At 39.5% G+C, this 17739-nt stretch overlaps 1 protein-coding gene across 1 annotated transcript in view; it reads left to right on the top strand.

The window, feature by feature from the left end:
- CLNK (cytokine dependent hematopoietic cell linker) overlaps positions 1 to 17739 on the top strand; it is a 120177-nt gene that overhangs the window by 75926 nt on the left and 26512 nt on the right. The window contains exon 2 of the mRNA XM_019473361.1: positions 16169 to 16331. Coding sequence (XP_019328906.1) covers positions 16169 to 16331 — 163 coding nt within the window. The remainder of the gene's footprint in view (positions 1 to 16168; positions 16332 to 17739) is intronic.

The following is a 17739-nucleotide window of genomic DNA, read 5'->3' on the forward strand; positions in this document are numbered from 1 at the left end:
AAAGAAATCATCAAATTAATTTTTTTTTGTTATTTGCTGATGATTCAAAAACTCCAACAATATGTGTATAAATGAAAGAACCAGCTATAAAGGTACTTGCTTGCTTTCATTTTTACTTTGAAGAATGACTACTATACTTACCTCTCATACAGCATGGAAACCACTCCTGTGAGAATACTTGGAGCAATCATTTTCATCCACCTATAAACTGGATTTCATTGATAACCTGTAACTACAGTGTAATGCTGTCGGGTTCACAGATACTAAGGATGTGGATATAGGTTTACAGTGCAGTAGCGGTAAACTGGAGTGCTTCAGTATACGCTGTTCTTTTCGCTAGATACATATTTCTCTCCCACCTTGGGCAGGGTAATTTTATTCTCCCTGGATACTAAGAGCCATATTTTAGGTTAGACTCTATGTCTGTGAGGGAGGGATCAAGCACTTGCATTATTATATTCATATGCAGATTACTCCACCTCAGATGATAGAGTGAAATTAAATTAAAAGCCGCTTACCTATTAGCTTCTTCCTGACAGCAGATAGCCAAGAAGGACAGAAACAGCATTTTCTTTGAGTTGTATCTCGTTACTTGCCTGTCATGTGCAATAGGTCTGCTCAGGTTGTTTTATGATTTGCTGTTGTAGAGAAGAAGCAAACCATCAGCATAACAGGAATAAGGAGGGAATTTTGATTCAGGCACTTAACTTTGAGTCAGATGTCTGCTGAAACAGCAGGTTTGCCTAGGGCTATGGGGAAGATTGCCAGACTCTGGTATATGCTAGAAAGAGCTGTACACGTAAGGACAACACCCTGGGCAGCGCTGGGTCGCACAACGCCTCCCCAGATTCTCTGCCAAGTAGCTCTAGCCAGCACTGCATCCTCTGAGATAAGGTATCATCTGCCTGGCTTCTTGTCTGCTCCCAGAATGTTGCTCATCTGTGGAGGAGGAGGAAGATAATAAACCTTCAGCTCCTCTGACAACTGAGACTGAGATACCTAGGTATTCTTTAGGCTAGAAGGTTTTAGCTTCCCTTTTCACACCAAGCAGTCCCCAAAAGGTCTGGTAGATGGTAACCCCAAGCTTTTAAGCACTAGTGAGAGAATTAAGAAGTTAAATATTTTCCCTCTGACTTCCCCGGCTGAATAGGGATTTGCAGTCTTCATTACAAGATGCAAGGGCAGAGATAAGCAATGTATCCTGATGTATGGACTTAAAAAGCCAGTAAAAATAACTTGGTAGGTAGCAACACAGAACAAGTCTGAATACTATACTGCTTATAAGAGAGAGGCAAAAGAGAAAATAATTTAAAATATATATCAATATGAACATTCTGAAAGACATGTATTGCAGGCAGAATTATCTTTAGAAGGAATGTTTTCAAATTTTGCGTGTCCTCTGAGAGTGTCTGTGTTACCAGGACCTTCGTGAAAAAGTAAAACGCATTTGTTTCTCATTCACATCTTTGCTCTTTATTCCAGAAGAAACTGTCTACCATTTAGATGTGAAAAATCCCAAGGGGTTGCACAGAAGCTAAGAAATGTAGAAATTAAAACAGTTGCAGCAATGCAACCCTAAACCTCTACAAAGTGTTAATATCATCCCAGGACCAAATTCAGATGAGGCATTGTAATTGAATGACTCCTATTTCTATGGTCACAAACCACAGTGCTTCAAGAGCATCTTTTTATTATTATTATTATTATTATTATGTTACTATAAACCATTTTACATGCATTAAAGTCTTCCCTCAGTCATGCCCACTCACTTTAGTATTTAACTGCTTGGACTGAAAAATGTGAAAACCCTATTCACATGATAGATTTGGTTCATTTATGCTTTTCCTCATCTTATAGAATACATGATTTCAGGTGAATTTAGCAAAAGTCACTGAGAGACTATTTTTATTTGCACTTAATAAGCATTTCTATTTCAATCCACTGTTTGCCTAATTTTCCTGCTCTATGCTGTGCCATGGCAGATCTGCTATTGTAGATAAGAAAGTGCTTGGCATAAACATGCACAGTAATATGAACAGTAACCGCAGGTACCAAAGCCTCCCACTAGCATTTTTCCAAGTGTCAAATGTCTACAGTTACCTTTTAGGTATCCATGACCCCTGTCTCTCCTGACAGCATCTCTTCAGCCAGCAAGTCACTGTCTGACAATTTATTAGTGGTTCAAACTACATGAACCTGACTAAATGCATGCTGATCTCAAGTGTGTGCACTGAGGTGGCAGATGCTATGCTTAAACACGTACATATTATTAATGACTCCGCGTGGTACTGCCTTGTGCAATGTATATTAAGGAGACATACAGGAAGGGTTAGGCAAGGAGGAGGCAGGCTCATGGTTCATACTGTTTTATTCAGGGGCAAAATTTTCATGCCACACCTCCCCAAGGAAGCTTTGCAGTGTGGTTCAGATTATATTGCAGCATTGGGCTTGAAGTGTCCCAAAACACTCTGTTGCTGCATGAACATGTTTTGTCTGATCCGATAGAAGAGTTGTGGGAAGAAAACTGTGCCAAACACCAAATCTTTTCCAGGCATTTCTCTGCACAGCATGGTGTCATGCACAACAACAAAAAACAAATCTCAGTTTTGCAACAGTAATGGCTTAAAAGGGCCAGCCTCTGTGGGTATTTGCAATTAAGGTTGAGTAAAATATTTTCTTCTCCTACAAGATCACAAATGTTTGGCTTGAAACATGCCTTAGTATAGTGCCATCCTTCTCTTCAGCCACAATGGGTTATCATTTTTTCTCTTTTTTATCTCTTCCATCCGCTGCAAAGTCACCTGGCTAGGATTCATTACAGCAATTCCAAAACAGATGAGGCTGTAACACAAATAAAAGTGCATTCTGTGTATCCTAATTGTCAGCCTGAATACCTGTATTAACGAGTACTAGAGAAGTGGGATTCATAACACGTTCGCCAGCGGACCTCTTTCCCTGATAAAGCTAGTTTTAGTATCTTTTAATATTTTGCAGGTGGACTTGCAAAGAGCTGGCATTTTGCAGCTTGTTAATGCAGTTTGGCACTAAGGAAATTATTCTATTCGACCTTTCTAAAATCTGCATTTAACCAGTACAATAATTAATTAATGTTCATTGTATTTGTGTTTCTGTGGGGTTATTTGAACGGCTATTATGCTGATTGGTTGGTGTGTTTATATATATCATTTTAAAGGTTGCTAGGGAAACCTAGAGCACTCTTTTTTGAAGAAAATAATTCAAATTAATTGTGCCAGTCATAATTTTTAAATAGTTTTGCAAGTGATCAGTTACATAATTATGATATGAGAATATAGCCTTTAATATTTATTATTATGTTCCTAACATTTACTTCAGGTAAAAGAACCAGAACAAGTCTCCTCCTGCATGACACACTTGGAGAACCACAGCTGTAGTAGTCAAATATATTAATCATAACAGCATCTGTTTTGTGGAGTTTTTTTCTAATGTCACAACACTGAGTACAATGCTTCCATGGATGATCTTATTACTGATTCATAAAACTGACCTTTATAAATTAAAAGCAAAAAGAAAAAAGCTCTAGTATCTGGGACATATTTCAGAAAAGTGGTTAGGCCTTTGCCTCAGACCCGAATGATGCTTATATGCCTGCGTCAAAACTGTGATCCTGAAACCGCTGTAACAGCTGAAAGGTCAAATGACTCTTCCCTCCCTTCCCCTCTGCTCCGCCTGCCTTTGTGCATGTGGCGGGCTGACCCCGGCCGGCAGCAAAGCCCCGCAGAACTGCTCGCTCCCTCCACCCCACGGGACAGGGGAGAGATGGAAGAGCAAAAGTGAGAAAAATTGTGGGTTGAGATAAAGACAGTTTAGTAAGTGAAGGAAAGGGAAAGAAAAAAAACGAAACAAAACAAGTGGTGTGAAGGTAATCACTGAGCAGCGGCTACCTCCAAAAAACCGTCTCCCTTAGTGTTTACTGCTGAGCACAATGTTATATGGTGTGGACTATCCCTTTGGTCATTTGGGGTCAGCTGTCCCAGCTGTGTCCCCTCCCAACCTCTTGCCCACCCCCAGCCTGCTCACTGGAAGGGCGGGACAGGAAAAAGAGAAAGCCTTAACGCTGTTCGAGCACTGCACAGCCAAAACACGGGTGCGTTATCAACACTGCTCTGGTCACAAATCCAAAGCACAGCACCATACGGGCTGCTCTGAAGAAAATTAACTCCATCCCAGCCAGAGCCAGTACAGCACACTGCAAATTATCTCATGTACATAGAAAGGCAACTCTGTACCTGTCCAAAGCTACCTCAAAAGAGCTTAAAAGCTGAGCATGTACCGCAGGCAAGTCAGGGTATGGAGGCTCTATCTCAGCCTGTCAAAGGCCCTGAACAGCCTTGCTTGGATATGCACTCCCCATCTGCACCTCCCATCCACCAGCAGGATCAGTCCCAAAGTCACCTCTGATTGTTGCCCCATAGGAGGGATGGTGGAAGTAGTGAAAGTCTCCCACTGCCCTTCTGCACATAGTTACGGTGTTTGGGAAAAGGAAGATTTGGGCTCACATCCTTGGGGGATCCAAGCCCCCTTTCTGGAAAGTACCCACAGAACAAGGACTGTGGGGTATTTTGGTGAGAAGCACTCATCGCCTGCCCAACCACAATGCAGAAAAACCACTCCTCCTTCATCATAGGCAGCAGAACAGGCTATGAGTGAAAAGCCAAGAGGTGCAAGTGCTCAGCTGGGGCGCGGGAGCCCACACCAGGTTCCTGTACCTGTGTTTTCTTTTCAGTGGAGAGCAAATATAAGCAGAACACAGTAATGATTGAGGTACTAAGCAACATACCTCCTCTAATCACTAGATTATTTCATACAAAAGATGGTGGATAGCTATCCTTCGCTTTTCCTTGGAAGAAAATGTCTGCCTTATGCTCCTAGCTGCATACTGCAAGTACAGGGATGCACCTCCTTTGCAGCCTGAGCAACCACTGAGGCTGATTCAGCTGCTCTTTGCTAGGTCACGGCAGCTCTGTTCAGCAAACTTGAGATTTTGGACCCTGCTTTGAGATACCTAACTCTACAAGCACCAGCCAAAGAAGTTCAGTCCGAGATCTGCAAAAGACCTAGTTCCCTCCCGAGCAGCATCTGGAGGCCAGGATATACCCAGGCACCCCAAATGGCAAGGCACACCCGTGTTCAGGCAACTTCAAAATCCGAGCTTATCTTCAATAGTGAGATAGCCCAATCAAGCCAGGTTCATGATCTCTCTTACTTGCCTGTATCAGTTCCAAAAGTGAACTCTCTGCTATGCACTCCCTTAGGGTTTTTTGACAATGTTATCTGTTGTTAGATTTAAACATTACTTCTGCCCTACTGACTTCAGTTTTGCTTAATCAGGGCGACAGCGGAGGTGGCTAAGCCTCCTCCCAACCCAAACCCTACTATTAAGTGACACATCTATAGAGACATATGTTACCAGGAAACAAGATGAACAGTACAGTGGACTTTCAAACCACCATGTAACAGAATGACCTTGTGATTGCAAAGTCCCCCAAAATCCAATCACGCTGCCACATGCAATGCGCATACCACCTTCAGCCACCATTTCTGGAAACAAGCTGGTTTCTGAATGGTAGCATCCCTTAATAATCACCCTGGTAAACATTTATTCAGAAAATAGCTTTAAGCCATGGATTGGGATAATCAGAGTGATAAATAGTAGGGTCCTTTTGTTGTATTAAGTAGCCTATAAAATATAATACTGACTTCTTTCAATAGTAGTAATGATACAAAGGTGGTTTTCTTTCTCCACGGGCCTGATAGGTGCCTGATTTTCAAACTAGGGACTGGCCCTTTCAGGTGTCTACAATCAGCACAGAGTTGCATACTCCATGTTTTATTCCTTTCCTTCTAGCAAAACTTTATTTACCTTCAGCTTGTTGTTTTAACCCCCATTTGTTAGTTGCATCCACCTGTTTTCTCTTGTTTTATGCATCCTTTGGACTGGGACTGACTTTATGATTGCGAATCATCTGGCACAGTGAGGCTCTCTTCTATGATAGGAGCTCTCAAACATTCCTGCAAAACCAAATATGTATGCAAATAACTGCAAAAATAAGTACAAAAACAGATAACTGCAATAATGTTTAACCAATAGGGAACTGCTTCTGAATATTTTGGGCCAAATTATGCCATTTACAGTCTCTCATGAAGAAGGATTTGACACGAGTATGGCAGGGCCTTTGGAATGTAGTAATTGATTGAACAAAGTGTCAGACAATATTGAACTGTTTCATGTAAAATATTGCAGTCAGAAGATAGCTATTTAATACCATAGCTACTTTTGTTGTTGTTGTTTCACTGTTGAAATGGAAGAAAACAGAGAGAATAAAGATAAGACGAAATGGACTTTTCTCTCTTTTAACCATCTGTACTTCAGCTATTGACTTAGCCACCTTTTATTCCTGGCAAGTAAAATTTACCCTAGTAATAATCCCCTTAAATGCTGTGAAGTAAATAAACTTTCAAATGGAGTGTCTTACAATTTACCTAATAATTTCATGACTCTTGGAAATGTTAAGATTTTTGAAACAGAAATTTTTATACATCCAATTCATCATAAATTAATCATACTTTATTGCAACAGAACCCATCAAGATGATTCAGTTGACATTAATGTAAATGTCATCTGTATTTCTGTAGGTGCTCCATTACAATTTGTCTGCAGTTAAATATTAGTCAATCATCACTTAAAATGAAGCCTACGCTCAATTTTTCTCCCCAGTATATCTTTTGGCCATACATAACGTAACTTGGGTATTGAGCTGAATGGGTATTGCTGCTCTGTCTGTCTGTGCCACTAAACTGCACTATCACAGACACACAATTTAAGGTTTTGTATTTGGTCAGTCTGCAATGAGCGTCATAAATGGAAAAAGTTATAGAACATATAGCCAGTTAAATGAAATTCCACATTCCCCTTGTTAAAAGAGGTGAAAGTGTCTTAAATTGGATAGATAAAAATCCCACCTTTTTGCAGAAGTTTGCTGTAGCATTGACCAGAGAATGAAGAAAATCCTGTGAAGGAAAAATGCTTTGGCCCTATAATTATACATGGGGATTTTAAAAATGGCATAGCTGTATTTTAAAGCAAAAATGGTAAAAAAGACTTTTTGTAATCTTTTTAGGCAAGATGAGGATTTTATAAACATAGATCACCCAAAAGGTGCTGAATGTCCTCACAGTCTGAACCCATGATAAGTTTCTGACAAAACCTGTACTTCTGAGCCATTAATGCTACTAGTTACCAGTAACACGTATGTAGTTCTGAAGGACTCATGGAGGTAGCCAACAAAAGAGGTATGCAACCTCAGTGCTGCATCTCACACGCAGACAAAAACCAGACTAAACAGACTAAAAGAGTTCCCTGCCGTAGGCAAGGGGGAACTTGCAGAAGGTCATTCTTCAGGTGCATGTTGGGACATTCACCACTGGAAGGGTCAGGGAGAAATGCAGTAAATTCAAACACACGAAAATTATGTTCACTGTATGTATAATATTCATATGCAATACACTTTTGCATTTGTAATACACTCTGCCTTAGGAAGAGTTGGGGGAAGAATTTTGCAAAGAATGAAATTGTTCTTTTAAAGGACAAAAAAATTATACATGAGTGATAAAGAGCATCAAGATGACAGGAATCAGTTACCTGTTTGTATCCCTGATGTTCCAGAGAGATAACTCAGCAGTATAGATTTAACCATTTAACCAAAATTCTCTATACTTTTAGCAACTGTTCAAGCATACCTCTTGCGCTAACTCCACAGTTGAAAATAAAATCATATTTTCTTATTCTTCTAAAATTTGCATCTTTGCATTTGTGCCCTTTAGTATTTCCACACTGACAGAAAAATTATCAATATGCACATGCAAATATTGATTAAAGGGGTTTTTGGTTTTGTTTTGGTTTTTGTTTTTTTTTTAAATAGGATTTTGGGGCATGTTTCTAAAGACAAATTGAGACTTGATTTGGCAACACTGATTATAGGATCTATGAATTTAAAGGAATTTGGACAGGACTAGGTCCAAGTGACATTGTTCGAGAGAACATGACCATCTTTACAATCTGTAGGAATTATTTGGTGAGATAATTCTAACTCTTTTGCTGCAAACACTGAAGTCTCTGGAAGCCAAAGGGTAAAAATTGAAATCATCTCAGTGATTGTTTCAAGGATTTACAGATCAGTATTCTTTTACATGAGGAAAAGAAGAAGCTCTGTTTCTAAGTGGAGCTCAAGAGCAACCAGAAGTGGAGAGGCCAAGAGAACTGGCCTCTGTTGCTTTGATAGCTACATTGCTGGTGTTTAGCAAGTATTTTACTAGCAATAGAGATCTTGGATAGGTGCCCCTGGGTTTTAATTCCTATTCAGTTGTACAAGAGTTTAATAAGTCCGCTACTCAAAAGAAACCAAAAGACTGGGTGCAGGGGTTCAGTTTCCAGCTTTTCATTCTCTCAGCAAGAAACCATTGCTCTTTTTTCCAAATAGTTGAAAACAACAAGAAAATCAGCAAAATATTCAGAGAATGGAAATGTTTGAGGTAGACAAGAAGGGAATCATTTACATATATGCATTTCCCAGATTTGAAAATTTGTTTTTCAACTCTGCTCACGCTCACATTTCTTCCCCACTTACTGCCGCTTGCGAACAGTAAACTTTGTTCAATTCTGACAGAGCTAACAGGAAAACGATAGTACATCACCCAGCAGATTCAAACAGCAGGAAGACAACTTTGCCAAAAAATAAGTAAGTAAATAAATTATTTTTTAAAGCCCTGATAAGTAACATCAATAAAAGTTTTATTATTGATGTGCCCATGCTCTAAGCAGCAGACAGTGAAAGACCAGATGACTCTAGTGTGGTTTACAGCCTGTTCACTGAACAGGAAACCACTCAGCTTCACTCTTTGTTCAAAAGCTGCTGCTAACCTAAATGATCTTGTAATTCTAAGAGTGGGGCAGTTGAAACTCAAAGATTTTTGTTGGTATTTCACCAACTTCGGGCAATTCCAAGGGTGGATGCTTAGATACTAGATAAAATAAGTGTGCATTAATGCAGTCCTAATGTGATCCCTGGCCACATCTTCATTTCAAAATATTTCTTGTTGTTGTTTCTGAATACTAAGTACTACTGCTGCAATGATCCATAAATGTTGCTGGACAGGCTGATACAGAGCTAAGGTCCAGTGGGTAGAGAGGGTGATGGTGAGAGAACCATCATCCAGGACACCAGCGTAAGGTCAAGATCCATTTATGTGTTTCTTCCACGCTCAATGTATCTCATATATTCCCTATGGCAGAGTAATAGCAGGATGGAAGAATACCACATAAGGCCTAGGCGAAATTGTTACACCTGTTCTGCTGGCTGGCAGAATGGGAAGGGAGCCATGTGCAGTGCCACAGCTGCGTGCTAAAAGAGAGGTTTAGCTCCTATCTCCCTAAGCCAATTCATCCCTCAAGCAATATACTGAATATGCTAAAGCATCAATAAGGCTGTTACAATATTTATGTCTAAAATGAACGTTTGCAAAATGAGTAGACCTCTCTGTACCTGTACCAAACTTGGAGCTGTAAGTGAACAAAAAGGTAAGGTTTGACCCAAGATTGTTGAATTTCCAAATCTGCCAAATCATTTTTCAAATTTAATTATTATCCTTACAGCTTTCACTCATTCTGTTAAGCTAGACTCTTTGAGAAGTTTCATAGAATAATGGCAATTTCTAATATTAAAGTGGATTGTTTTTTTCTTTTTTTATGTCTTTAGATCTTGCCCAAACATATGTGCAGCAACGAATCTCGATATACATCCAAAAGGTAAAATTCTTTCAGTACTGAAAAAGGAAGTACTATAGCATGTCTTTTTACCATACTTATTACTCAGAGTCAGTGATAGTTTGTAACATGCAAGGCGTAAAGGATCAGAACATTGTAAGATCATAAAAATTAAAATTAATTGTAAGAAAAAAGGAAAAGAAATGGATATCCACTAATTGGAAATTGGATACCCACTAATGAAGAAAGCAAAAAGGTGTTTACTTCCAGAGTGCCCCAAAAAAATGTTGGCTTTGTGACGTTATACACTGCAAAAAGCCATCAATAAATCATCCTCTTGCTGGAGACTGAAAACATTACATTGGCTGATGATTTCTAGAAAGCAACTAAGGGAACTTTCCTTTTTCCTCTGCCGCCACTCATGAAGTACACCCCCCTTTTTGCTGTTTGCTGTTCCAAAACAACAGGACAATGACACAGGATCTCTAAATCCAATTCCATGACAGATTATGGTCAGTAGTAAGCATGTGTTTAAATCACATTGATTTCATAAGTAAAACACTGCTCCTACTTAAGTCAGTGGAAAATGATACCATATTTCATAACTGTAGCTGAGCTAAGAGATATTTAAAGCAAAGCATATAAAATTATCTAACTAAATAGGGGCACAACTAGCCAGATAAATTTATTTGGTATACCGTATGTTTATTGTGTTAATGTGAAGTTTGCTTAAATGCATTCACTATCAGTATAATACAGAAGATTTAGAGTTAGGGCTGGAAAAAGCAGTTCTGGAAAAATAAAACGCAGCAGTCTACCATCTTATTGCAAGTCTTTTATGTTCTATGGATAGCTGGCCGTATCACAAAAGCTCATCATAACTGGCATTTATTCACATGACTTTTTCACAGTCTCTGAAGGGAAGCCTGCCTAGTCTTTTGCTTGGTCTTGGAGTTAAACCTGTGCAATTCAGGAAGCTTCTACTTGTGTTGCCTAACCCCTCTAGAGGCTAGAGGAAGATGCCAATATACTTACCAGGGCAAGTTTTTACACCGTACTTTTGGACCAGACAGAAAAAAAGTGACTCTGAAAACTCCTATGCAGGTTCTTCCTTGCAGCATTTCCAGCCTCATTTTTTTCTACTGAAGTGGTTAGGAGATACCCTGTCAGGATCACAAGGTTTATTAAAATACAGCCCACAATACTTTATTGCTTTCTGTGACTGAAACACCACAAACAGTGACTGAAAAACCACTGTGCATTCATAGACTCACGGAAGTCAATGGGAACAGATTTACCTTCTGCTTTCTCATTTAAAGAAGGGCTACGTTTCTGACGTTGGGTTTTCATGTACAAATTGCTAACCTGTCATCCTTTTGAACAGACTTTTTCTAGGTCACTATGAAAAGCAGGCAATGTTGCCACAAAATGCACACAATTTTATTCCCTTGCCAATTAAAGAGAAATTAATTTCTTCCCTTTTGTTCTTTGACTTCAGGCATTGTCTGTCAACTGGCAGAAACACACCTACGCATATGCCATAGAAATATAACACCTTACTATTGTTATAACTGATATACTCCATTTATTAATTTCACAGAGGATGTAGCAAAGCAACAAACATTTTTCAGACTGAATAAAATATGATCAGTCCCTACAGCTTGAGAAGACTCTGACTTCTGCCAGCTGTAGGTCTTTAGCTTACAGTGAAAAAATATTGATGTCAGAAGGTCCAGCTGATTGCAACTACCGGGCACGAAGATTCTATCCTCTTTCGTCCCTGTGCAACATGGACGATGCACAACATCCAGTGCACCAGAAACCAGGAAATTGGATGTTCCAGGGTGATATATATAGTAAATAGCAGAAATAATCTCCCCCCAAGCAGTGAGCCTCTTCGACAGTTTTCCACCACCTGGATGGCACGCAGCACTTCTCATTCCGAAGGCCCGATATGTTCAGCCTAGCTGACAGAATGAAATATTCATCTTCTCTACCAAAATGTCATCCTTAAATAACAGGAGGAGCAGTTTCTAGCTGGTTTGCATTCCTCAGCTAGCACAGAGCAAATATTTGGGCATTCACCTTATGCAAAGGGAATGCCCGCAGGAGAGCAGCAACGCTGCCTCTCCCTTCACTTGAGCTGTGCAAAGGAGGTGTTAGAAGAAAAGGAGAGGGAGGGCTGGAGTTCCTCCAAACTCTGGTGATCCCTGCGTAACAGAATAGATTATAAACTAACCTGGATATCAAATTGTAAACTGATGTTGGATAGCAATAAATCACCCTAAACGCTTGTGTCAAACAGTCCCCTTTTAGCATTAAGACATGAAAAGCATGGCTAATAGCTTTGATGTTTACCACTGTTATTAATTTCTTATTGTTGAGAATAGAATGACCATTTTTTATTAACAGAAGTAAAAAGGCTACAATTTAAGACATTGACTGCCTTTTTTCATTATTATATTGGTACCACCTAATTATCCTTCTCTGCATCAGTTTTCCTCAACAATGTCATTGATTTAACTGGGCTTACTTCTGATTTGCACCAGCATAACTAAACAGAAAATCAGACAACTAGTTTGCATGAATAACTCTTCCTCCCCCCCCACCATGAATGACCCTCTGAGCAGAGATAAAAGTACTACACATATTGAATAAATGAACATTCAATGCCATCTGCTGGGGTATACAAAACTCTGCAATACCAGGCTCATGCAGTATTCAGATTTTAAAATAACAATAGTGACAAATGTAAAGAGGCTGTTTAGGTGAAGACTGTCTTCTTTCAAACACAGCTGGAAGGGAGGGTTGTGGGATGCTGCTCATCCTTCAACACACTTGCACAGGGTACAACACCTGGGCAAGAAGTGGGTCTGGTTGTAACTCTCTCCTTGGCATAAAAGGGTTTCAGTCCACGATTCTCCATTCCTCCTAAGCATTAGAGCATGCTGTAGTTACATGTTATAGGTTAGGCTTAATAGAAGGACTTTCATGCTCTTCTTTTGAAATCAGGCTATTATGTAGCCACAGGTGCAAGATTTGTGAGACTACAGGCAGCCTAAGCAAGGATTGCTTCAACAGTCCAGAACAAGAGCACGTACTGGGCAAGGACATACCACGGCTGTTTTGCATTAAACAGTCACTGGATTAAATGTGTAAATCAGGTTAAGGGCAAGAACTTGGGAGTCTCTTCTCAAGCGAACTCACTCTCCTGTTCACCAGGCCTTTGGCCCCGTAACTCATGCTCTCCTGGCTATACCATGAGAAAACTTCCATGAGCAGACAGCAACTACCTAGAACAGTTTATAGCCTGGTAGCTGGAGTGTTCTCGGTTTTGGGAAACATAAATTTGGAGCTTCGCAAGCTGAAACCAGGACTCCAATTTCCTGGGCAAGTGCTGTGCGACTACAAAAAAGACATCAGCACAACTCATTTTCCAGTTCAGTCTTCAAAGCAGGAGGTCAGATTTTCTTCTACCACTAAACGAACAAGGTATGTTTCTATTCAGAAGAGGGATTTCCAGACCAGGATCCCCAAGCTCACCAGGGTGAGCCCTTACAGTTCTGCACCAAGCAGCAAAACTCAGAAGAGAGAGAGAGGAGTTCAAGCACATCCTCCTCTGGGTATTTTCTGCGGGCGGGCTTAGACATGCTAGTGGTTGTGAATCCCATTTCCACACAGCTACTTCCTCATGCATTGCATAGGTCAACAAACTCATGGGTGGATTTGCTTCATCTCTTTTGTTTTCGTATCTGTAGAATACTTGCAGTTGCAAGATTTTTATTCCTGTATGTAAGTTATTAGCTATTGTATCATTTTCTACAGAATGACACCTGCTGACATTTTTTCTCCATTTCATACAGAGAACAGAAGAACTATTCCTGCTAATACCTATCATTTTGTAAGTATCACACTGTTCTTCCTAAAATTTTACTTTTCTTTCACTTCCTCGTGTGTTAATACTGTCTTGGCTATAACGCTGGTAACAGAAAATGTAATCCTCACTGTTTGTTAATGCAAAATAAAGCATGAGAATTTTGAAGTATATATGAGAACTTTTACTTTGTTTTAGTGGGAGCTAGATTACAGAAGTGACTCACTCACTAGTCAATTCTCCATTTATGGTCTGAATCTAAAATATACCTTTATCATAAGATCATGTGAAAATAACAGGAGTCAAGCTGAACAAGTACGTAAGTCATAAACCTCAAGGTTTAATATGTAACCAATGCAAATGAAAGCTGAAAAGCTAACAGCACACCTTTCAATGTCCTACCATTTGTATCTGAAAGCTGGTTTTGAGTTTCAGCTCAGGCATATGAGAAAAGACTGCAAATACCTTACAAGTCAGAGAAAGATGAAAAGAGAGCACAGGTCTATTGCTTAGTAAGCAAGTTGAACAAGTAAAGGATGACTAAAAGAAGGTTGATGCAATCAATACTTTGTCTGCTTCAGGTTTCATAGATTGGTTAATTATAATCAGACGCTATATGGGATTAATACCAACTAGAAGGCAGTAATAGCACAGAGCAGAACAGGGAAAGAACAGGCAGGAGAATATTTACTTATGCTAAAGCACTTAAGGAAGTATTTGAAGTAATTTCTGAGACATTAATTGATTATCTTTGGGAACTCTCCAAGGAGTCCTGAGTTCCTAAAGCAATGGAAAAGAACAGTGGTAACCTCGATTTCTTACAAGAAAGAAAGCAAATCCTGAGGGTTCATTGGATACCTGGAGAGACTATTAAAAAAAGTCAGTCTGAAAGCATCTTTTGGAAATAATAAGTCTAATTATGTAAAAAATTGCTAATATGAACATGAAGAACATCTCATCAACTCCTCATACCAAAGTAATTTCCTTCTCAGCAGAAATGTGACCATAAAGGGGAGAAAGAAAACAGTAGATGTGATATATATTGATTTTTGTTAGGTCTTTGACATTTCCCAGAAGACAATCTCACAGGTAGAAACCTGGAAACCTGGTCTAGATGGAAATGTGTGAAGTGTTTGCACAACTGATGACTGAAAAAATATCCACCCTCAGCCCAGTTGACAGTAGTCCGCTACTGAACTGGAAAGTTACACAGCAGAAGAGCCTGCAAACCCAGGTATCCTGCAGGGGTCTGTCTAGGGTGTGGCGGTATTTTTTAATGTACTGTTATAAAAAGGCAAACCTCACCCTGAAATGTACTGTCAAGAACTTCTTGGAGGTCTGCTTGATGCTGTAATAAAGATGTGTACAAGCTGGAGAGAATTCACAGGAAAGTAACACTGGGGATACGAGGTTCAAAATCATTTAAGTTCGTTGACAACTCGGGAAAGCTTCAAAGAATTGTACTTGCCTTGTGAGAAGACTAAAAAGAAATATAATTATAGGCATTAAGCATAATAAAGTTTGAAATAAAGTGGATAGTAATCAATTTTTTTAGTGTCCTTAGAGGGTAAAACAAATTGGTTTAATTTGTAGCACTCAAGAGAAAAAGCATGAACTGAAAGGACAGTTAACTGGTGGAAGAAGAGACCTCAGGAAGCTATCGATTCCCCATTACTAGTGAGTTCAAGAAGAGATTAAAACAAACATCAAGGAAGATCCAAGTGCGTGGATGCACCTACACTGTCTCTGGTAGCAAAATATGACTTACAAAGACACTGGCTGCCCTCAGTTGAGTTCACTCGGCAGTAATCTCAGCTCTGTGCTGTTTGTGCATGTCTCCTCCTGAAGGAAGCCAGCAGTTATGTTCCAGCATGTAAACAGAGAGTATGGAGGGTGGAGCAGAACTCCAGAAAATAGTCTTGAACAAACCTAGAACAAGTGTATAGACACATCCAGAGACATCCTGAGTCACTCTCAGCACCACATTTCTGTGGACTCCACTGTTCAATACATACTTGCTATCGTGTTCACTTGGACTGCACATTTGCTAGCACAAATTCTCAAAAACAGTGCATGTTTTTATTTTAAAGTGTGACATTTGTGATGAGCTAGTTAATATATTCTTGCAAGTAACATATGTAAACAGTCAGTAGAATACAAATACCACATGGATAATACTATAACGAAAGGCACAGTTTCAAATGTCTGCAATGATCATAAAATTAAACACTCTCATTATATTTTCAAGAGTGGTGACAGGCCAAATTCAGAGAGAGACCTAAACTGTCTCCCAAATGGCTATTTTATGAATCTAAATAAAAAATCTAGATCCTCAAAACCCTTGCTCAACCACTTTCCAACCTTTCAATTTCCATCAGAAAATTTCCTGTGCACCAAAATGTCTGGTTCTGGTAATCAAGTATTTCCAAATCTGAAATTAGTCTTGAACTTAAATTTATTTGTACTATCTGTGTATCTCTTCTTCTATCTAGAACAAAGATTTGACAATGAAGGGCAAGAGTGACTTACAATCTTCCTCCAAGGTATCTGAGGAGAAAGAAGGTGATTATGAGACTGTAAGTTCTTCCACTCTGGAGGCCATCCATGCTTTGAGAATCCTTCCTGCCAAACCTCTACAAGAATCCGAATACGCAGGTAACTTTTGCTGTCTGCGGAAAGTGAGCCAAACCTAGAGGTAAATAGGAACAGTACAGACTTGGGGTTTTCAGTCTGGATATTTTTTAAAATGAAATGGTTCAACTGAAAAATAAAACGCTGGTGGGAAGGAACAAGGGAGGAGCTTTGTCTGCATCTTCATATTCAACAGTTACCCTTATTTCCATTAGATTATGTTAAAATAATAATTACATGCTGCTTTTGTAATTTTATTTTTCCCTTCATGGGAGAAATTCTATGATCCCATTCCACCTGGAATGTGCAAAAAACTGGCTGGTCAAACCCACAACTGTTTCAGAAAAGCCCACTGCTATTTAAGCCTAGAAACCTTTAAGATGGAAAACATATTAAAGAACACATGAAACTTTCCTGCAGATGATAATTTGCAGATGAAGAAATGTAGTATTCTTTTTAAAGGCATTCTCTGCTGCTTTCAATAGTAGTAATAAGCAATTACTTTGTATTTCTCAGGCATTCTTAACAAGGTAGCTACATTAATCAAGTTTTGGTTTACTAAAGCCATTCTAAGTCACATTTAATGCCCAAACATACATAGCCAATTAATATCCCATTTACAGAAGTGAAATATCATCCTAGCTATCCATTGTACGAAGCCATTTTAAATACTCTGTGGAGGTTTTAAATCATTAAAAAACTGGGGGGAAATCCTCGATGAGGAAGAATGGAAACCAGAAACCAAAAATATCTGAAAATACAGTATCAATACATGTATGAAAGCTTGCTCCAGTTCACATCAAAGTCATCAAAGATTTTTCTACTGATTTTTGTGGGAGTTAGTTTGATGTCTAAACAAATAGATGGCTTTTAATGTGAGTAAATTTATCAGCGTGTGAGCAGATCACAACCAGTCTGAACATCCAGATATTCTACATTATGTTCCAAAGACTCATTTGCGCATTTTATTTGGAAATCTGAAGTAAATTCCAAATATTCTTTTTATCTTGGTTAGTAGTAAAGACTTTCAGTCAGCAGTCAGCATCTTTTGTTGTTTATGTAAGACTGTCCTGAAATACCAAAAAGACACCATTTTTGTTTTGTGATTTCAGAGAAAACACATTAAACAAAAAGCTGCTTTCCGCCTGTGCGTGGCAAGGTTTTGGTAGCAGAGGGGCAACAGGGGTGGCTTCTGTCAGAAGCTGCCAGATGCTTCCCCTATGTCCGACAGAGCCAATGCCAGCCGGCTCCAAGACGGACCCGCCGCTGGCCAAGGCCGAGCCTGTCAGCGATGGTGGTAGTGCTTCTGGGATAACATATTTAAGAAGCGGGGGGGGGGAACTGTGCAGCAGCAACTGCAGCCGGAGAGAGGAGGGAGATATGTGAGAGAAACAACCCTGCAGACACCAAGGTCAGTGAAGAAGGAGGGGGA

The sequence above is a fragment of the Aptenodytes forsteri genome, unplaced genomic scaffold (genome assembly GCF_000699145.1).
Source record: "Aptenodytes forsteri isolate BGI_AS27 unplaced genomic scaffold, ASM69914v1 Scaffold375, whole genome shotgun sequence".
NCBI classification, from domain to species: Eukaryota; Metazoa; Chordata; class Aves; order Sphenisciformes; family Spheniscidae; genus Aptenodytes; species Aptenodytes forsteri.